Source organism: Ostrea edulis, chromosome 4, assembly GCF_947568905.1.
Source record: "Ostrea edulis chromosome 4, xbOstEdul1.1, whole genome shotgun sequence".
Classification (NCBI taxonomy): domain Eukaryota; kingdom Metazoa; phylum Mollusca; class Bivalvia; order Ostreida; family Ostreidae; genus Ostrea; species Ostrea edulis.
Window position 1 is genome coordinate 57371260 of NC_079167.1, and position 23287 is coordinate 57394546.

The 23287-nt window shown below is 35.7% G+C and overlaps 1 protein-coding gene across 1 annotated transcript in view; it reads left to right on the plus strand.

The window, feature by feature from the left end:
- Nucleotides 1–23287, plus strand: part of LOC125671210 (orexin receptor type 2-like) — a 42657-nt gene that overhangs the window by 16370 nt on the left and 3000 nt on the right. Inside the window, exons 2-3 of the mRNA XM_048906743.2 lie at nucleotides 16074–16449; nucleotides 22157–22298. Of these exons, the coding sequence (XP_048762700.1) occupies nucleotides 16074–16449; nucleotides 22157–22298 (518 nt within the window). The remainder of the gene's footprint in view (nucleotides 1–16073; nucleotides 16450–22156; nucleotides 22299–23287) is intronic.

A 23287-nucleotide genomic window follows, 5' to 3' on the forward strand; every position in this document is an offset into this window, starting at 1 on the left:
TGCATTGAAATTACTCAATAAGAGATTGACTAGTGAACTAGACTTAAATTACTCGATAAGAGATTGACTAGTGAACTCACTGAAATTACTCAATAAGAGATTGACTAGTGAACTACACTGAAATTACTCGGTAAGGATTGACTAGTGAACTACACTGAAATTACTCAATAAGAGATTGACATGTGAACTACACTGAAATTACTCAATAAGAGATTGACTAGTGAACTACACTGAAATTACTCAATAAGAGATTGACTAGTGAACTACACTGAAATTACTCGGTAAGGATTGACTAGTGAACTACACTTAAATTACTCAATAAGAGATTGACTAGTGAACTAGTGAAATTACTCAATAAGAGATTGACTAGTGAACTACACTTAAATTACTCAATAAGAGATTGACTAGTGAACTACACTGAGATTACTCGATAAGAGACTGACAACTGGACTACATTGAAATTACTTAACAAAAGACTGACAACTGGACTACTTTGAAATTACTCGGTATGAGATTGACTTGTGGGTTACAGCAGTACATTGAAATTATTCAGCATATCACTGACTTTTGAATTGCATTGAAATTGCTCGATAAGGGACTGACAGGTGCACTGCATTGAATTTAGTCAATGAGGACTGGCTGTTAGTCTACACAGCTCGTGGTAACAGAATGTAATGTTTTAAAAGTTTCACTAGAACAATTCAAGGTCATATTCATTGTCGGGCCTGTTCATTAAGTTTATCGATATTTTGTTGAGAATGTCAGGGAATGCGGTCTATTTTCGTGCAAAACAAAAACCAAAGATTTGAATGCTTGTGTCCAATTTAGAAAATTTCCTTGACAGCCATTCAATACAGAAATGAAATTATTTTCTCTCTCTCTCCATATTCTCTCTCTCTCTCTCTCTCTCTCTCTCTCTCTCTCTCTCTCTCTCTCTCTATATATATATATATACTGTGTGTGTATACAATACATACTAATTTTGACTATGGATTAGTCCGTTTACCTGATCAAGATATAGATCTTATGGCGGGTGTGATCGATCAACAGGGGGTGCTCACTCCTCTTACATACTTGATCCCACCCCAGGTGTGTCCAGGGGTCCGTGTTTTTCCCCTACTCTTAATTTTGTATTCTTTATGATAATTATGTGATTCATCACTGTTCGTTATCTTCAGTTTTCAGAAATGAAAATTATATACAACTTCCTACCATCATCCACAGTCGATAGCCAAGGGTTCCGATTTGCTAATTCATCTTCACCCTTGGAGATGTACCTCAACTTTGTGTCCTCAGTAAACTGATTTTTAAGTGTCCCCGCACCAGTAAAGATGCGTCTAACATACGACGACCACGCGCAAGAGAATGAAAACAAAAAACAATCGCAGCAGTGGCGGAAATTTATTGGTTATGACACCAAACTCTGCCTTTGAAGACCAGTAATACAATATTTCGTGGATATCTTATGTTAGAAAGTTAGCATTCCCGGCCTCTCAGTTCACAAGGATCAGAGGGACTACTTGTCTGCATCAGATGTAAATATCTGCATAATGAGTCTTAATCAGTTGCCTGCCGGAGGCCATTTTCGTTGCCCATCCCCATCCTTTTTTGAAAGAATAAATAGAGAAAACATTTTCTTAATTGCTGAAAATGCCTTCATTAATTTATGTCATTACGTACCTTATCATACATGTGTACTTAGTTTATTGTTTGAGATGGTCATAGTCTACACTTCTTTAGTATGGAAGAAAATCTTTTAAAAGTGAAATCTTAAAGACAATATTGATTGCTTATTTATTTTAGCTGGGTTGGTATGCTTTCTCATATGTAGATTGTAGTTTTCATTGACCACCCAGCCTCCTTAAATGTGAAAAACATCTGTAAATATCAACTCACACGTTCATTTCACACCTCCAGCATTAGAGATCCAACGTCATTACGAGGGAACCTCCACGGGACATCACATACACACGTCGTCTCAAGGGAAGAGAAGGGCCCTGGGTTTCTTTCGCGAATATAACAATATATGCATGTACATTCTATTTAGCCATTTTAAATCACTAAATACATCTAATACTCTCTCTTAACAAAAGAGATTCTGAATAATGGTAACTTTCAATGGCAAAGACATCGATAGCAAAATTGTTTTGTATTGTACTCAAGCTAACAAAGCCCCTGTTTCATTACCTTAATTTCCCTGTAGAATTGGTTTCAAAATGCAAGCTATGTTACACAGGCAGATAATGCTTTTAAACAATACTTGTTAGGCATTACAGAAGCTGTATTTGTCAATCTTAAGGACGCGTCTTTTTAATTTTCTAAAACATTACTGTTCTCAGATTTGGAAATTCTTAAAACGGGTACTTGTAATTATGAGCCATACCCAGCAAGGAAACGGAAAGAAAATAAACGTTGCGACTTTCTACAACAATTATTAATCACTTTTGCATTATGTAAGATTATTACAGTCTTTCAATAATGAATTACTTTGACAATTTCTCCCCTACCGATTGAGTTGGTAGACACAATTGTAGTTGGGGACCCCTAACAAAGTCAACGTACATCATCTATCCCATTCCAAACCTTCACCTCTCTTTTTCTCCATGCCTCTCCTCCTTCCCCCACGCTTTCTCTCCATATGAATGTCTCTCTCTCTCTCTCTCTCTCTCTCTCTCTCTCTCTCTCTCTCATTAAGATCAGTCAAGATATAGCTTTCAAACCGAACTCATAATTAAGCTCGGAAGAATCGCGATATGGAAACAACATATTGAGTGCATTGTTTTGTAAAACACATTAACGAGCCTTTGAACTGTATTTAGTGATTATACCGATGCATAGTCAATTTTTAAGATAAAAGCATCTTTTAGTGATATTTTACAAAACAGTAAATTAACAAGGGTTAAATATGGCCTTATTTGGCTAAGGGAATTTAAAAAGAAATGATTTTTAAAAAAAACTTTTCAGCATATAAATTATTAAGAAAGTACATCATCATTAGTGATTTGTTACATCACAAGGTGCGTCATTACCGCTACTTTATCAAATCTTCCTTTGAAATACTGTACACGTGCTAATTTAAGCGGTAATTCATAGTAGGTTTGTTAGTCTTAATTACGTCGCTAAAATATGAAGATACATGTACTTGTCTCCAAAACATATTTCACATTCCATATTATGCAAATTAGTGATTTGGAACGATAGTTACAGGTTTCTTGGAAAAGACTTTAAAACCGAGGCCCTGTGTATCGCACACTATAGAACCTTCGCAGCCGCGGTTTTGAACGCAAAATATAGGTCCAAAAATGTGGCACTTCACCTACCTCTCTCTCTCTCTCTCTCTCTCTCTCTCTCTCTCTCTCTCTCTCTCTCTCTCTATATATATATATATACAGGTATATGTATAAAATATATATGAAAGATTCTGAATATGACGTTAAATAGCAGCCAATAAACAGTACTGGTAATTAGTCTGAATGTGTGTACAGTTAATTGTTTTATCGTTGCATAACCAGTTCGAATAAAAAATATATTTGTATGAAATGTCTCACTTTGTATTAGTGATAACTCTTTGACAAATCATCACTGAGGAAGACAGTTTAATTTCATTCGATCATCGTAACGATGCACATTTTATGTGTCCATAGTATTGGCGATGCTTGACCCTGCTAATGCGTTATACTAACGCCTAGTAAGAGAGTTATAGTATGTACCACTTAGTTGACGTCGATGCGGTGTCAGATAGATAAGTAATAAAAGCAGTGTTGTTTTCTAGTGAGTTTTCAGTTACTCAACAATGGGCGCCGAAGATGCACGAATACCAGTATCTGTCTAGTTTAAGAGCAATGTAACATGAAAAAGATTATAAAGCGATAAAAAGGAATGGGCTTATTACTAGTGTATTAAGCTAATTTCTGTGCCCTCTCATCCCAATATGTGGTTAGGAGTTTAGAAATTCATATCGGTCATGGTGCTTTCCTGAAACGAGCCGGAAAAGCTAGGATCAGTTCTGGAATGTAAAAATTTAATTAACTGCGTTCTTTTGATGTGACCTGATTAGATATGTTTAGAAATAGTTTTATTTTTAATGTTTTTATTTATAAACAACAGGGATCCCTGTATCAACGGCGTAGACTAAGCTCCAAGAAGAAATTCTGCATGAGAATTCAATATAAAGGGACATCTGCCAGGGAGATGAAATATTTTCATTACAAAGTGGTTTTTAATGTTCTCGAGATTAAAGATGCGACATTATATATATATATATGCATTGCCTGCTTGTCACAATTCCATTCTTGATTTTGTTCGGCATGCATACTACATAATAAAATCCATGCAGTCAAGGTCATACATAGAGGTACAATTCAAATAAAAAATTGAGATGCATTGCATCGCGAACATTTCTTTAGCTTAATTAAGTAGGAATCGCCTACAAAAGAATTTGCCACAATTGGGGCATTGTATGAAAAGGCGAAGACAACGAACAGTGATCAATCTCATAACTCCTATAAGGAATACAAATAGAGAGTTGGGCAAACACGGGCCCCTGGGTATACCAAAGGTGGGATCAGGTGCCCAAGAGGTGCAAGAATCCCCTGTCGACCGGTCACACCCGCCGTGAATCCTATATCTTGATCAGGTAAACAGGGTAATCCGTAGTCAGAATCAATGTGCCAAGAAAAGCCCAATAATTGGTGTGAAACACGCCAGACAGCATTTGACCAAATGACAGGTTGTATTGGCAAACTAGATCGTTATAACGACCAAATAATTTGCGAAATGCTGACTTTAAACGAGACCGTTGAACCCCATGTAACATGAACATGTTTGTCAGTAGCCTGCCTCGATTTACAAACTGATCTTATGCAGAACAAACTCTTGCTTATCGAATCAGTTGAGAGACATAAACACCATATTGAGGTGATAATGGAAGATGGCAATGGAGAAGCTGAAATCATCCCGTTTGTCATATAGTTGAGTTGTTAGTTTGCCGTTAAGGGGCATGGAGACGATTTGAGCTGAATTTTTTTTTTATTCCATTTTTGATATTTACATTGTTGCTTGACTAAGGTATTTCTAATGGTAAGTAAAATTTGAATGTCAGTTGAGACTCAATTCTTTGTTATGTAAACAAGGCTCGTGCCATGTTTTTGTTTACATATAGATTGCTCAATAGAAAATATCATGTTTAAAACAAAATGAGATGTGACAAACACTAGAAACTGTTTAATTAAGATTAGATCCTTTGATCCGCTCACGTACATGTATATTGCTACACAAGGTGTAGGTTTTAGCAGGGGTTTTAATTTTTTTTCAGATTACTATCTACTAAATTTGCATATTTTTTTTTCTAAATAAACAAATTTTAAATTCTAAGATATTATTATACATATGTACATATCCTCCACTTTTCATCCATATAAATTTTCTCTCTTGTGTTATTCTTCCTTCAATCAAAATATTTACATTTCCAATGTTTTTGACTTTGATGTCTTAACAAATTGTAATAAAAGTCATTTCCTAATGAACGCACTGCATTTATAAACAATATGCGCGTATGAATCTTGATCAATAAATTACGTCTATTTTAGAATGAAAGTTGAATATAAATATAAACAAATAAACATCATAATTTAAAATACATAAGGGTGAGAATTTCATACTCTTGAATATTTTTATGAAATTCATTCCTTACTTGTTTCCCCAAGATTGAGAATAGGGATCATAATTGGGGTTTTACAATTTGATATATATCTTGTTAGAAATAAATATCTTGTATGTAATCTTTGCAGCAGCAATTAATCCAAATTATATTTGGTTATTAATCGAAGTTCACAATAGACAATAAGGGCTGTAGATATTTTTTTTTCGATCGGGTTTTATAATCTGGCAAATGTTGGATCGAAAACGAGACTACCGCCATTTGTGTTTATTTCCAGTAAAAAAAAATATCATTTACTATTTCAGACATTAATTTATTTACAAGGTAATAAGTTCTTCCGATGACATACAAACATTTGATTCTGTTGAGTTTTAAGTACTTAATTCAAGTCATATAATGATACATTCTCATGAATCCATATCGCCACACTACTACAGAAGTAGACAGTACACGCGCGTATTTTAAAGAAACAAAAAGTGATGAATCATTTTGCGAGTATTGTAATGTCATACAATAATAAATATGTGGTTTTATGTTGTTGTGTCCTACTCGATCTTTTCTTTTTGAACTAAGAATATTTTGGTCACGATTTTCAATTATACACAATTGATGATACAATGATAACATGGATAAGTTAGGAATCCCTGTTTAACGAGGCCGCGAGGCAACCCCGCTGAAAACGTTTCTAATTTGGATTGAACACGTTATTAATGTACTAACACTGAGAGAAAAAAATATATAATAAATTAGGTTCTCTGACATCAGTATTTGGATGAAACATGTTATTAATATACTAATTAATAATAGATTAGGTTCTCTGACTAATAATGTACAAACTGATAATAGATTAGGTTCTTTGACATCTGTATTTGAAAAGTATCGTCGAATTCACCTTCTTTAAGATTTACAAATATGTCTACGGATAGGCAGAATTTTAGTTGGTTGTATATTGTTTACCGTCCCACTGGCGTATTTTTTCACCCATATGGAGACGTCAGCATTGCCGGTGAAGGACTGCAAAATTCAGGCCTATGCTTGGCGCTAATGGCCTTTGAGCAGAGAGGGATCTTTATCGTGCCACACCTGCTGTGACACGAGGCCTCGGATTTTGCGGTCTCATCCGAAGGACCGCCCCATTTAGTCGCCTCTTACGACAAGCAAAAGGTACCGAAAACCTATTCTAACACGGATCTCCACGGGACGGCTGCATTTTGAAGGCTTGAATCTCTTTTATTTGATAATGAGAAAGGTATATTTGTGCTGACAAAAATATATGAAAATGAAAATTGCATCAATTATCAGAGTTGGCCAGGCAAGGACTAAATAAAGATTTCAAATTCTGGCGTTAGAAATAGGTTATTAGGGTGCATGTATCTATAACAACACTATATAAATATTGCATGTAGTTGAGGGTCACAGCGAAAAATTTTACCCCGAGAAAACCATTGTCAACCGAGGTGTAGCCGAGGTTGACAATGATTTCTCGAGGGGTGAAACTTTTCAATGTTACCCTCAACTACATGCAATATTTGTTTTATTATACTGAATGTTATTTAAACAACAAAGTAGAAAAACTTACGTCCGTTGCCATTTGATCAATGACTGTCATGAGATATTTCGTATATCGATTCGCGTTTATTACAAACGCTCAAATGACGTCGTCTATCAATCTATGGCAAACCGAATGCGCATAAATTTGACGCATGTGATAATTTTTATATTATTATAGTTTCATGTAAAATACTCGAATCTGATTGGTCAAGCATTTGAAAAAAAACATATTGTTACCCTCTGAAAACAGAAAGCACGCGCTCCAGGGTGATCTTAACTAGCAACGGGTAACAGTACTTGACAACGGGTGATATTATAAAAAATGATCACAGGAAAGTATAATAAAAGAAGATATTTCAAAAATCATTATTGAAGAATGCATTTTTTGTGTTATTTGTTTTTCATTTCATGTATTACTCATAGTAATTATGCCCCACACAACGAAGTTCCGGAGGGTATGTTTTTGACCCGTTCGTCAGTCCCTTTCTTGTCAGCACAACTCCGACGAGACCGCTCTACAGAATTTCGTGAAACTTTGTAGTTATTAAGGTCACATTTTGTAAATGTGCATATTCCCAGGAAATTCTGATTCAATATTTTTTTCTGGGAGTTATACCCCTTTTTGAACTTGGAATTCCGAGCCCCGTCTGTCCTGTTCTTGTCAGCGCAATTCCTCTGAAACCGCTTAACGGAATTTCGTGAAAATTTGTAGTTAATAAGGACACAATGTGTAGATGTGCATTTACTCAGGAAATTCTGATTCAATAATTTTTCTGGGAGTTATGCCCCTTTTGAACTTATAATTTCGAGCCCGTCTGTCCTGTTCTTGCAGTATTGCATAGGATTACCATATGCGAGGCCTTGTCAATGGGGTATGTGAGCTTGCTCACTTTTTCTTTCATTAAGAAAACTCTTTCGGTGTATTCAAATGGTTCTCCGGGTAAGAATGTAGTGGCTTTAAAAAGCTCAGGAACATGAAATCTGCAATTTTTCAAATCATTATGAAAACTTTTTTTTTTCTATCGTTACTCTATAATGAACATATTTATATTGATCTACCGGTACTATGTCATGTACTTGTTCCATTGGAGATCAAAGTTCAGATTATTCATCTGTGGAGCTAATTTGACTCAGATGAGCAATGTTGCCTATTTGCTTCTTTTAGTTCGACTGGTCGAGGAGTTTATGTTATGGTACTGTGTCCGTCTGATGTCTAACATTTTTTCCGAATTGAGTATAGGAACAGTATGGCCATTGTTACTAAGTATAGATTGTTCTGTTAAACCATTTCAAATACTACTCCTGCAGGTTTTGTGGAATTTTAGTGAGACTTTGTTCACATGAAGACTACAAAGAGATACACAACTAGAAAACTGACACGGTCAGCAAGGGCCCCGTCGAGGTTTATTAGAGGAAAGTGACATATGTATTTGATATAGCAATGTTTGGGGCTGGTATATATGTTAGAATTAATAATACATAAAGATACATTGGAATGCTAATTTGTGAAAAAGGAATCATGAAGCATATTTATGAGAGACTTATGCAATTTAAATTACTTCTGTTCGACACACACTCATGACATCCACTCAAACACAACAGAGTGCAACAAAATCCCATTGTAATAGGGGATTCAAAATGGATAACTGGTACAAAATATGGTACACACTATTCGAAAAGGATTATGAATTTGACATATTGATGTCTTGGAAAAGGAAATTCTGACATCGGGGCTCTAAGCGTTTTCAAACACATTGTCATTTGATAAAAGTGTTCTACATTTTTAAAATAGAGATTAATATGTCTTTACATACATAGCTGAAAAAGTTTCCATTATTCCTAGCCGAGACATACCATGTATGCGCAAAAAATTCATAAGCAAATATTAAAATACTCACGTAGAAAATGTGGACCTTACTGTCAACAAGCGCAGTGAAACACGCCATTTCGAGATTTTCGCCGACGAAAGCTCGGTAACAGTAATGAATAAGGTACTCAATTTGTATCTATTTTGTGACTTTCTTTATTAAAAGGAACAGTTCTCTAATGTGTAACGTACAATTACTACATAATTCAATAACTTGAAGCATGAAGCAGTTTCACTTTGCAACCGGATATAAGAAATTTTATTTCGTATTCCGATCCCGATCGAAAGTTGTTGACTGGGAATGACGTGTTTTAATTCAATATACATGTAACGTCAAGCATTTTTTTAAATATCGCATTTAAAAAAAACCAAATATATACACATACACAATGTTGTAGAGTTATTTCTTGTAAATTTTATATATATATATATATATATCAATACAATGCATATCATAATTCAAATTGAATTATCTCCCTTAGACAGTGGTAAATAAATACGGTCATAATAAGAAAGATGATGACATTCAAACAGACAGACAAAGTGGCATGACTTCAAAATCTATAGGTATCTTCCTCTTATTGTAAAGTATTTTTGTACAAAATTTGAAAACTGTACAATGAGAACTGTTTGAGTTATCGTGTCACAAAGAAAGTGTTCATAATAACAAAAGATAATGACACACATTCAGACAGACAAAGTGACATGACCCCAAAATCTATAGGTGTCTTCCTCTTATTGTAAAGTATTTCTGTACAAAATTTGAAAACTGTACCATGAAAACTGATTGAATTATTGTGTCACAAAGAAAGTATTGATAATAACAAAGATCATGCCGTACAGACAGACAAAGTGAAATGACCCCAATATCTATAGGCTTTTTCCTCTTATTGTACATTATTTCTGTACAAAATTTGAAAACTGTACGATAAAAACTGTTTGAGTTATCGTGTCACAAAGAAAGTGTTGACGGACGGACAATGTGATTACTATAGGGCTTCCCGCATTTCATGCGGCCCCTAATAATTTATACCAATATATTTCGATGAGCAGTATGACCACTATTAATGAAATACATAAATCTGTGAAATAGCTCTCAATATTTTTCTGTTCCTATACATGTACATATTTTGCCTGATGATAATAATACTCTTACCAATGAAGACTACACAAAGGTCCATCAACGTCTGAGAATTATAGTTGCCGGTTTTTATCCAACTTTCTTATTTTAAATTCACAATATACACGGATCTTGTCGGATGTCTTTTGTGTATTAAAACAAAAATAGCGAACGAAAGTAGAAAAAAAATAAGAATCAAAAGTCGGGTTTCTTCTATTACAGCCTTTGGATTTCAGAATACATTAGTGCGGGTCAAAGGTTAGACTCTCACTAGTGTGATAATACGTCCGGAAATGATGTAAAATGTAGCAGTACTGGGAGAAATAGATACTTAACTGTATTTACAAATTTTCTATATATAACAATATGGTCGTTATACTAAATTACTGAAATGATTAATCTTTAAAACAATTTCCAATGCTGCTGCTCCAAGAACCGGGTGGTCGTGAGTTCGAGCCCCGCTCGTGCCATGGCCGCGTCAAACCTAAGACGTAAATATAGGTAGTGATTGCTCATTTGTCAAACGCTCGGCATTTAGAAGTGAGAATCATGGGTTTTTCGGATATGACATTAAGAGCTGAGTTCCAGTGTCGTGACAAGCGTTGGCACATTAAATAACCCTTACTGCTACTGACCTGAGTGCTAAGCATAGGTCTGAATTTGTGGTACTACACCTACAGCTGATGTCGCTCAATATGAGGGGAAAATTCTCGACGGGACGTAAAGCAAACAATCTTAATTTACTCGTTGCGATAGCCTAAGGTTCGGGCGTTCGCTTCATAACTGGGAGGACAAGCTTCGATTTTCGACCCTGGTAAAGCGTTCGCTTCGTAACCGGGAGGTCGTGAGTTTGAGCCCCGCTTGTGCCATGGCTGCGTCAAACCTAAAACGTAAATAAAGGTAGTGATTGCTGTTTCGCCAATTGCCCGACATTATAGAAGTGAAATTCACGGGTCTTTCGGCCATGACCTTAGAGTGGAGGTCCCGTGTAACGGTGGGCGTTGGCACAAAAGAAACCCTCGCCGCTTTGACCCTAAGCAAGATGCAAAGGTCAAATCTTGTGTCACTTCAACTTCAGTTGGTGACGTATCAATATGAGTGAAAAATTCGTGAATGTGATGTAAATCCCCTACAGACAATATCATGTCTGTAACGAAGAATATAGTTATCTGACAAATCTCCAACACGTTTGGTTTAATTTTATTGAGAATTCCTACGCATAAAAACTACATAGATACTTGACTAAGCACATGCTCTAGCGCTTGTTAGGGGCGAACATTTAACAGAAGTCGTTTGTATAACGACCTCTGTTGGCCAGTGATGAAATACTGAATATAACATCGCAATTTGATGTAAACAAAATGTGGGTTTACAATGTACAGAGATCTTTAGTTTAATTTCTTAAATTCAATACTTTATCAAATTTTCATTCGTTCCGTATCTCGTAAATACTGATCAATGTAGAAAATAGCAGTATGGATCCCACTTTCCGTTAAATACTTCACTTTGGTGGACCACTTTCTGTAAAAGAATTCGAAGCAAGTGCACGGTATTAATACTGTTTTACTGACTGTCATACAATTTATAACAAAGAGAAACAATTAATGAAATTTCAGGTTTTCTATAAAATTAGAACCACAAATGATGCATGTTGTTACACGAATGCTATTCACTTGCGAAGTTAAATTACAAAAAGACAATTGATTAAATTCTGGAACGCGTGACCAAAATTTAACGGAGAGGACCATTTTCATTACAATAATTGTTGGTACTGTTACATCCATCTCCTACTCGACTGTAGTACTAAATCATGGGGAGATAAATACACACATGTAATTAAATCAGTGTTCGAACTGAATAGAACAATCAATGACAGATATTTATAACATAGTATAAGGGGAAAAAAGCTATACAGAGTGTAACAAAGAAGTTTATCCATCGAGGTGTCGGCGTAAATTTTCACCGAATACTTTAGAAATTTCTATTGTAATGTTTTTAAAAAATGCAACAGATGTCAACAGTTCTCACTTTTCACTATATGATGTATCAAATTCATTGCAGACTAGCGTGCAATTACCCGACCTTAGTAGACTTATCTGTGTATACAATAACCCGTGCGTGTTGTACGTCAGGCTTGTGCAATTCGCTTGAATTTGCTTTTCTTTGTCATTCTCTAAGCTTTGAATTTTCTAGATACAAAATTTACATTTATACCTAACCAGTAACTCCACAATTTACGATACGATTGGTTGATTGTATAGTGTTTAACGTCCCTGTCGAGAATCTTTCACTCACATGGAGACGTCACAATTGCCGGTGAAGGGCTGCAAAATTCAGGCCTATGCTCGGCGCTTACGGCCTTTGAGGAGGGAGGGATCTTTATCGTGCTACATCTGCTGTGACATTGGATCTCGGTTTTTTGCGGCCTCATCCGAAGGACCGCCCCATTTAGTCCATGTAGTCGCCTCTTACGACAAGCAAGCCTATTCTCACCCGGATCCCCACGGGACACTTACGATATGACATCACCAGTCGCGGTAGCTCAGTGGTATATTGTTCACTGAGTTCAAGCCCGGCTCGTGCCATGGCCGTGTCAAACCGTAGGATCTGAATTTTAATCAATAAATAGAAAAAAGAAAAAACTCTATCTATATACTAGGAAGTAAGATCACCACTGCTGGGGAGTACAAGCTCGCATTTCTAAAGCCACAAGAGCGTATGCTGCTCTGCGGAACATCTGGAGGTCAACAAAGTTTAGCACCAACACCAAAATTAAGATCTTCAAGAGCAACGTGCTTGGGTCCTACTATATGGTGCTGAATCTTGGAATCTTGGAAAGTAACCAAGTCTATTTCCAACAAGCTGGATGTATTTCAGACCCGATGTCTCCGCAGAATATTGCGCATCTTCTGGCCTAACACCATCTCAAATGACGAACTGTACAAAAGGACAAACACCACTCCTCTATCCCAGACGATCAGAAAGAGAAAATGGCTGTGGCTAGGATATGTATGCAAAATGTACCCAAATTCCATCCCAAGGGTTGCTTTGAAATGGTCACCAACTGGCAAGAGAAAGAAAGGAAGACCAAGAGAGACCTGGAGAAGATCGGTGGAGAAAGAAATGAAAGATAACAACTGGAGTTGGGGACAGGTCCAGAAATGGGCAAAAGACAGACCAACATGGAAGTCTCTGGTGATGGCCTTATGTGCTGACCAGCACGAAGAGGACTAAGATAAGATAAAGATATACATGTATAATACATCAGATGTGCAATAGCATTTTGACCCCCTCCTCGATTTTGTTATTACATTCGCCGAAACAAACCTATTCTCCGGCACGGTTAAGCTGATGAATGATTTTCTTTCTCAGCCGTCTCTTCAAAAGTCTAAACTCCCTCGCAACAATCCGACAACGGACATAATTTAACGTTATTTTGAAAATTTCTGATAACCATGCCATGACGTCACGAAATCACATCTCCACACAAAATAATTGTTATATAGGCCTAAGGGAAAGCAAAACTGCACAAGAGTGAGTCAATTTAATATATTTATTGATTCAAAATCAAAACAAACAATTTATTTTTTTCTCATCACAATAGTATATGTCATCAATTTTACCTAAAATTTGTAAGTTTGATTAATGTGGTAGAGTCAGATTACTGCTACTACAAGGGAAATTTTTTGATTTTATTGTCCGAGAACCATACTGACACCTTACACATGAAGGTTTTGATTCAATCTGATTGAAATACAGATCTCTCAATTCGGCTAAGAAACCACCTTATACACAACTAAAGGAAGGTGTAGTTCAGCGTTCCAACGTCAAATGGTTTACACGGACTTCCTGACTTTTATGTTCATATTTGTTTTGTTCTTGCTTTGCATAGCTAGACTGCTTTGTAGCTTTTTTATTTTTCCATAACCTCAATCTATGTAGCCAGATGATGTATGAAGTAAACATTGAAAACGCATACTATAGTCCAGTAAATCTAGAATAAAAGTTCCGTTCCCCCTTGAATATAAAAAATTCATGAAATCAAATTTTATTCAGCTCCCCGTCATACATCTTACGAAGGCAATGTAATTGATTTGTTGTTTATACGAACTTGAATTCAGCAGTGTGCTGCAATAAACCATTATGGACTATTTTTGGTTGTAAAGATTGTATTCCTACGCATTCTCAGCGTACTGAGGATCTCGATCATTAATGAGCGACTGGAGATCAAATGCATCTATTACCTGCTGAGGATTTTACGTTTTTGTGAACAGTTTTCAAAGGGCATGAAATTCTTTCCACAGACAGAAAACAATTATAAATGATAACACAGACAGTAGCGGGATAAATATATAATATATGTAATTATGTTTATTTCTCGAGCCTGGGAAATATACAGAATCATATAAAATTTCATGTAATCAAATAATTTCTTTTTAAAGAACATATTGCGTGTCCTTTCCATGCGATCATTTGGGAGTGCAGTGTAAAATCTTTCCAAGGGCGTGAAAAACATGTTTTAAAAATTAATTAAATGACATTAAACTGACGTGGTGCGTGTTCCAAATTTAGTGTGCTTTATATATTTTCTACAGTATATGAATTAAAAATATGGCCAGTTGGTTATTAAAGCAACATCGCGAAATCACTGAAACTTGACCCACAGGCACTTAGTATTGACTGAATATAGATTGGGAAATATGCAGAATAATGTAAAATTTCATATATAATTAAATTATTTTTTTAATGATAATATTGCATCAGCCTTTCTTTCCCTGCTATCATATGCAAGTGCAGTATAAAATCTTTGTAAGGGCGTGAAAAAAATGTCTGTTTAAAAATTCATAAAATGACATTAAATTGGAGTGTTGAGTGTTTCAACCTTAGTGTGCATTATTTCTTTTTTCTGCATGGATTGAAAATATGGCCAGTTAATTATTAAAGCTACATCTCGAAATCACTGGAACTTTACCTATAGGCATTCAGTATTGACTAAATCTGACAAATAAATCCCTTTGACAACCATAAATCAGAAAAATATTTCCGGCATGCCAATGTGTTTAGTGATGGTTTGATACAGTAATTGCCCATTTTATGGTACATGTATAACCAAAAGTCTCAATTCTCTGGAGACAAACGACAACTATCTTTTCGTGAAAAATATTTTCGAGACGCAGAACGAAGCGTTCCATAAATATTGATATCAGTAGCACATCAAAGAACTTTCTGCACTTAAAATATTGATATCAGTAGCACATCAAAGAACTCTATGCACTTATAATCACACACACATTTAATATCAGCTGCAGATCTGCGATGTAAGAATACAATGATACAAGGCCACAACCGTGCGCATTTTTTTCTGCGCCGTAAATCGAAGCTTTTATAAGGTGTGGATCTGTACCTCTCTGGTCCCAATATTTTTCCTTGAGAGCTACAGATGTCTTCTAAAGTTTTCTTGTTAGATTTTCTATGTGTGTTCAACTTGGGCATTAATACTGTGTTATTTAGTTGAGGATGCTTAGTTTGTCGTAATCAGGAAGTACAAGCTTTTACACAACATTACTGAATATGTGTTTAGTAATGGCACACAGCGCCTATTATTAGACATCCATGTATTTTAAATATTCCATATTTGGAACTTTTGGTCCATCTTGTCATTACTTGCGGTTGGAGGACCCTAATCAGGCTGTTTCTGTATATGCTACATTTAATTCACATAATACAATCTTTACGCAATGAAGATATTTTAAACATATCGAAATGTAGTTTTGCGTGATGTTGTAAGGCAATGCATTACCAGATCTGAAGTTTGAAATTAAAAATCTTATCGATGTGCAACATTTTCATTCTATTTTCTAATCCTTCTCTTGTAGACGACTTCGGTTGCAGTGTCAGTTTTCACACTAAGTGCCATCTCAGTGGAACGATGGTACGCCATTTGCTATCCGCTTCGCTTCAAAAGCACCAAGAGGAGGGCCAAAATAATTATTCTTGTCATTTGGATTATCGCATTTCTTCTTGCCTTACCCGAGATAATCGTCGCAGATCTGAAACGTTTTGTAGAGCGTCAATATATAGACCTCCTCGTCACGTGTGGACCCCGCTGGCCCGACATGTCGAACCAGGTTGTCTACCAAGGCTTTATGATAGTCTTTATGTACTTACTCCCATTAGTTCTGATGACTGTCACTTACAGTATGATTGCAGTTGTCCTGTGGACTGGCAAAATTCCTGGCGCTATTGAATCTGGTAGGTTATATTTGTTTCCATTATACCATTTTAACAATATGCATGAGGGGCACCTATCTAAGTATAGAAAGACCCGATAACTTAGGATGGATTATTGGACGCGCTGAGATGTGATATTTTGTGTCATTCTTTTGACACAGAAATATTAGTGTCGCGGTTTTTTGGTGTACATTGTAATAAGGTGTATGTAACGACATAGAATAAAGCAGGGTATCGGATCATGTAAGAAAAATCAAATGATTTTCTCAATTTTTTCTTAAGAAAAGATCAGGAATAGGACATCAAAAATGGTCCGGAGAGGTATAGCTACATATAATTCAAAATATCATTGAAATTCACTACATTTTGTTACTTTTCTCATTTACGACCTTATTCTCATAGTTTTGAAAACCTTTCCTTTGCTGTAAATTTGTTAAACTGGAGACACTGTAAGCCAGTACTTTCATTTTTTTTTCAAATGAGAGAATAGTGATATTTTACAATACGCCGTTGATTCCATTGATAATAAAGTCCCCTATCATTCAAGTTCCCTAGACCCCATCCTAGCTTTAAATGTTGCAAATGCAAGTAAGAAAAGGTAATGTGGCCACATTTTTCATAACTGACTATATGTGTACTATATGCACTAATGGCGGATACATTCTAATCTGTTTTAATGACGACAATAAGCCATCCTTAAAGCTATATATGCCGTAATCTTTCGATATTATCGTAGGAATAAAGCACATGTGTTTTATATCAAGCTATTTAAGTTATACACTTTATGCAAATCATGCAATTTAACTCAGTCGGATCAAAAAGTAATCAAACTAATTCCCTATTTTTAGAATTACATGTGTATGTATTCTCCGAGTCGGGTAGTGAACACCCCATTTCGAAATAGTCATGACCTCACAGACTGTTGGCGGGACACATTCAGCGATAAAAGACAGACAGACGGAAACGGGGTAGAGAGAATCATTTTGAGCAAAGAAGGGGGAGTTAAATTTCATGTTTAACATAAAATCACCATCAGTACGGCTACATACTGTAAACGAAATTCTCATCTCACATGGTGTTTCTAATATTTTCTCGCGCGCTTGCGCACATCCACCATAAACGTCATTCCTTCATAAATGTGCGTTAGAAAATCGTCGTTTTTTTCCTTATATTGAGTAGACCAGTACTTCTTTATTATCCGTATTTATAATTTGTCGAAATTGTCAAATCGTATTATTTTTCACAGTTTATCATACTGACAAAATTTTGGTCTGGTTTTTAACATCGAACAAAATACTGTTTAAAACGACAGATATACCTTTAAGCGGTTTTTTTTATGGCATACACATCCCGACACGAACTTCAATTTATTCGATCCCATCCAAGAACCGTTCTTCGAGCAGAGCTTAAGAATTATCCGCTTAAGGACCGTAGAGAATTATTGCAGAGATGGGGAAGGGGTTTTCTCTAATTAAAATGGTAAATCCAAGAAGTGGACAGAGAGATGTGCCTTCGGCGCCTCGACTGTAGAGAAGAACCAGTGGACGATCATGTCACAAAGAATAGAACTACAGACTGGTTGAAACCGTTCAAATACCCACACTCAGTCAAAATTACTTGTTTAAAGATGATTCTATAAAGACTGGGGAATGTTTACCATTGCTGTTATTAAAATGTTGTGTACATGTATATCAAGTATAAATTAAGAAGTCGTCCCAAACAGGTATTTAATCAAACTTGAGTGGAGGCGCCGTATAAACCATAGTACTCAGACTCGTAGGCATGGGGAGTGATGTTAGTAGTCGCTTAGCCTTTTTACGTGACCAGATTCGCCCAGGTTATACCTGTCAATTGTCGTCAGTCGACCGTAAACTTTTGAATTTAGGTACAGGGCATCTTTAAGAGGAACGAGCTTTTAGCATTGTGAATTTCCTTGTCCTTATCACTTTAGGGCACACGAGAAAGACCAAATCTTCCAAGATGGGAAGTCCGTAACTGCAGTTACCGACATCTTAAGATGGAGAACGCTGACACGGTGTCATATTCCTGTAATTTACAAGCAACACGTCGCTCCTTTATTTAGGGTTGAAGGAGGGGGACACCTTCTATCAAATTATTCACTAAATTTTAAACAAAAGACCAATGGGCTGAATTTTAAACAAGGAACCCATGGGCCACAACGGTCACTTGAGTAAAAGAAGCTAAAATATTTGAAATATTGCTGTACGAAATGGACAATAATAATTTTCAGCGAAATTATCCAATAAAAAAACTTTTGCTATGAAAAAATGTTGATCCCTGCACAAAACCACGAGGGAGTCGCATTGTTTTTACTACAAAAACTATTAACGTTACCATTTGTGACAGTAACTTACTATTATATATTGATTTTGTAAAGTGATAGTTCATGTAGATTGCTTGGGAATATTTATTTATTTATCTAATGTAAATGGTTGCATTAAAACAAAAGCAAATCTGACCTTAAGGACGAATACTCTCGCGGGATTCATCCTATCGTGTGTAGGTATATTCGTAATAAAGTGTATTTAGACCTTTAATAAACAAACTTGATATAGAATCAAAACATATAATGAGTAGAAAGCAACATAAGGATCAGGTCGATATTCGTGTGTTTATGACATGGACGAGAACTGCCCCCCCCCCCCCCCCCCGTGACTTTGAGAATATTAAAATGTACGAGTCCAAAACAACACTTTCCACGAAAATATATTTTGCACGTGTAACACCCCAAGGGACATATTGGTCTTATCTATTGAAAACCCCTTAGTCATAAGCAACATAAGTATACATTTATGTCTTTACACACCTCCAAGTAACTTTTGTGTCGAGTATGACCTTTTATCCCTTTAAAAACGTTTCAGGTTTTTCTTCCATTGACCTTGTCGTTGTGACCTTGGTACAGGATCATGGAACCCTCACGGGTTATAAACAGTTATAAACATTAACTGATGCTTGTATCATTGCTGTGGTGTTTTTCCTTTGATGATCACTGTGTTTTTATTTTTGATACACCACGACTTGTTGTGCTCTAACAACCATACTCTATCAAGATAGAGCATGTCAGGGTGAATCGACAACCTCGATGACATTTGACCTTACATCGGAGGAGAAACAATATAAATAAACTAGTCAATTTTATTATCAATAAAACAAACTCAAATAAACGTATTGGATATTCCGAGCTGTCTTCTTGTTTTCTTACTTCCAACACAAATCGTTGCATCCAGTAATTCATCTCGGTCAAAAGTGGGACATTGTCCCGTGCGGCACGCCACTTGTTGAACGTTTCAATTGCCCATTTAGTATTTTGACGAGTGTTGGTCTATCAAATGCTGAATTTCATCATCGGACACCGGTTCAAGTCGTTCATTTTTCATCACGACCTCAGGACTGGAGAAATTTGGCGCACTCAAATCAGTCTCCATAAGCAACATAAGTATACATTTATGTCTTTACACACCTCCAAGTAACTTTTGTGTCGAGTATGACCTTTTATCCCTTTAAAAACGTTTCAGGTTTTTCTTCCATTGACCTTGTCGTTGTGACCTTGGTACAGGATCATGGAACCCTCACGGGTTATAAACAGTTATAAACATTAACTGATGCTTACTATCTTCAGTGCAGAAAAGGAATTTCTGTAAAACGACACGCAAATTAAATGAGTAATTTTTCTGTAGCTCTTGGATTTATTTCTAAGTTCGTATGCAGACCCAAAATGCATTCAAGCAAGAAGAGCATATGTGTTCTGGTATAATATCTAACTTTTTAAAAAAGTTTGCACCAGTTCAGATGTATTTTCAAGTTTTGTCCTTATCAGCATACTTTATACATTTGAACATCGCAATAAAGAACATGATCATCGGTAGTTTGTATAAAGTTTTCAATTGTCTTCTTGCATGTTATTGATTGTACAATACTAATTTTTTCAAGCCCAGATTTTCTATTAGCGGTAACCAAATTTCCTTTCGTCTGAAGTAGTCAATCTTTTCAGCAATGAACCCCTTTGGCGCGATACCCAATTCCACAATTCCCAGCGAAAGTATACATCATTTTTATGATATCGATACATCTTTTTAAACATCTTTTCTTCCCTAATTGGTCCACGACAACAAATGATTCTTCTGCAGTATTCAGTCCTCAAAACTATTTTCGAGGATTCTTGAAAGCGTACATTTATAGATGAGTGTATTGCTGTAATGTATCAGTACAGTTTGGATCAATGCGCTCTGGATTTCGTTTTTCTTTTATAAACGGGTGATTTTTCAAAGTTTTAAATTGACGTCTGATGTAACAATGGATGACTTCCATAGCATAGAACAATTAAATAAAAATCCCGGGACTTAATGATAAATATATACGTAGTACAATAGAAAATGAATTGTGAAAAAAAAAACCGACATGCATTGGGATATACTTTATCATGTTTAATTTATATCAACAATCCCCCTCCCCAACAATTCAAACATTGTAAAAAAAAAAAAAAAAAAAAAAACCTGAAGGCGTATAATATATTTACATTTCAAGTTTTCAGAGATGAATTTTACCAGTTTTTTGAGAGTCTTTTTTTCAAAATTGCTAGGATGGTATTTGAAATGGTGACATGTGTATCTGATGTTGAACTTAACTATTGATACCCTGAATTCCAAACAAGTCAATGATATTTAGAAACACTAAAAACGTAATAAATAACAAACGAACCGTGTAAAAATAGATCAACCGTGTTGAAACAGATAAAACCCCTGACATTTCACATTTGAAGAAAACAAACAACTGTCCAGAAACATTCGATCCATTTTGGGTTCTTAAAATAGACACTTATCTGTTGTAGACTGTTAATTAATGTATAAAATGTATGTCTCAGTCATGGTAACAATTAGGGCAAATAATTCTATTTTGTTCTAATTGATTACACTTTCAATATATACTTTACTTTGACACTCAGGGAATGCTTTAAATATATAAAAATATGTTTGCCATCGGTTAAGACAAATGATGTAAAAAAAGGATAAGATGAGGAAAAGTTTCCACTGTGAGCTGCGTTTACACCAGAAACGGCCACCATATTGCTCTTTCGCCACGTGCAGAGATGATGGTTCTGCTACTGACAGCGAGTAGTGAGGTCCAGTTTTATATTGTTTATAGCAGCAGCGCTGAAACAGATAACCTACTCGGTCCACATGCTCCCTTTCGATAACATGGCCACGGTAATTGCTGTCTAATTGTGCAATATACATGTCAGCACTTGATATGATTGACATCGTTCGAAATACATATGTGTGTTTCAACTCAACCAGCGCGCTGAAATAGTTTTTCTTGATCTCCTGTTTCCCTCTTTGTTAGTTATCATACTCTTAAGTGATGGTATATTTCTGAGTCTTTTTTGTATGGATGTTGCGTAATTGTTATGGACATCTGTCAGTAAAAGCGACACATTTCTGTAAAAATCCTTAAGAAAACTTCATGATTACCTTGAAAAACATATTTTTGTAAACTTATCTTTATAGGTAAATACCGAAGTCTGGGATCCGAATTGATTTATAGAAATCATGTCCATTTTAGGTTAAACTGGGGAAACAAACTTGTCAGTGTGGATTCCAATGAAAATAAAATCTAATACGGTATCGTCAACATTCGAAAGAATGAGCATTCAGCTGCTGTAATTATTGTCTTTATGATGAATGTCTAAAATTTAGTTAATTATTTTTAGCCAATAAACCGATGATGGATTGCAAGGTGAATAGGGCGGAGGAACAACTAGAATCGCGGAAGAAAGCAGCCAAGATGCTCATCACTGTCGTCATTGGGTTTGCTGTCTGCTACTTTCCCGTTCACCTGTTTAATATTCTCAGGTAAAAAAGTCATCATGTAATCATGGCGAGAATTTATGTCTTTAAGTGGTGGAACTCATCCCCACTCTAGAGATCTTCTATCACACTCGAGTAAAGGTTACTCAAACATATGTTAAACCGATTGCCTCTGCACTTCTCTTGGAGTAGCACTTCTATCAACATCCGCAAAAATCATTATTTTCTAATTTATTGGCATCATTAACACGCAGTGTTTAGTTTAGAAATATGTCTTCCAAGATGACTTAATCTAGGGAATTACGAATTTCTGTGTACAATTTAAAAGTAACGAAGTAATTGAAAGCAAAAGATGTCAAACATTCCTACTATTCTTCTACAAAACTAAAACATTTCGACCACCTGAGTAGAGATATGCATGCAAGTTCCTGTACATTCACCATAACGTAATTCAATTTAAATACATGCACGTCTTATAAATCTTATTTGCATAGATTCTTGATAAAATTGTTCGAAACGGAAGTCTGTGTAGAGACTGTAGCTCCATTGTTCTAGAGTTTCGTGACAATGAACACACACACACACACACACACACAGAGAGAGAGAGAGAGATAGAGAGAGAGGGGGGGAGAGAGAGAGGATGAATACTGTAACTTTACTTTAAAAAGTTTAAGTCAGAAAAACATACATTACAGAGAAAATAGCACACAGATTCTCACACAAAACTTTGGATAAGTAAGAGCTAATTAAACTAAGATAAGAAATTGTTTCATAAACAATTGATGGATAATATATATTATTTCGATAACTTGAGTGAAACAATTAACAATTTATAGTATGCATACCGTGAACGCGACAGATGTTTAACAGGTGGTGACTGGTTTTTTTCGCTTAGTACTTGTACTTAAAGTGAATTTATTTTGTCGCGACCAGGGTTTAAACGAAGCGAGTGTTTTATGGACTGAATTAATCTAGCAGTTAATTCAAAATTTAGAATAAAATCAATTGTAATTGTTTGAATGCAGATACATTCG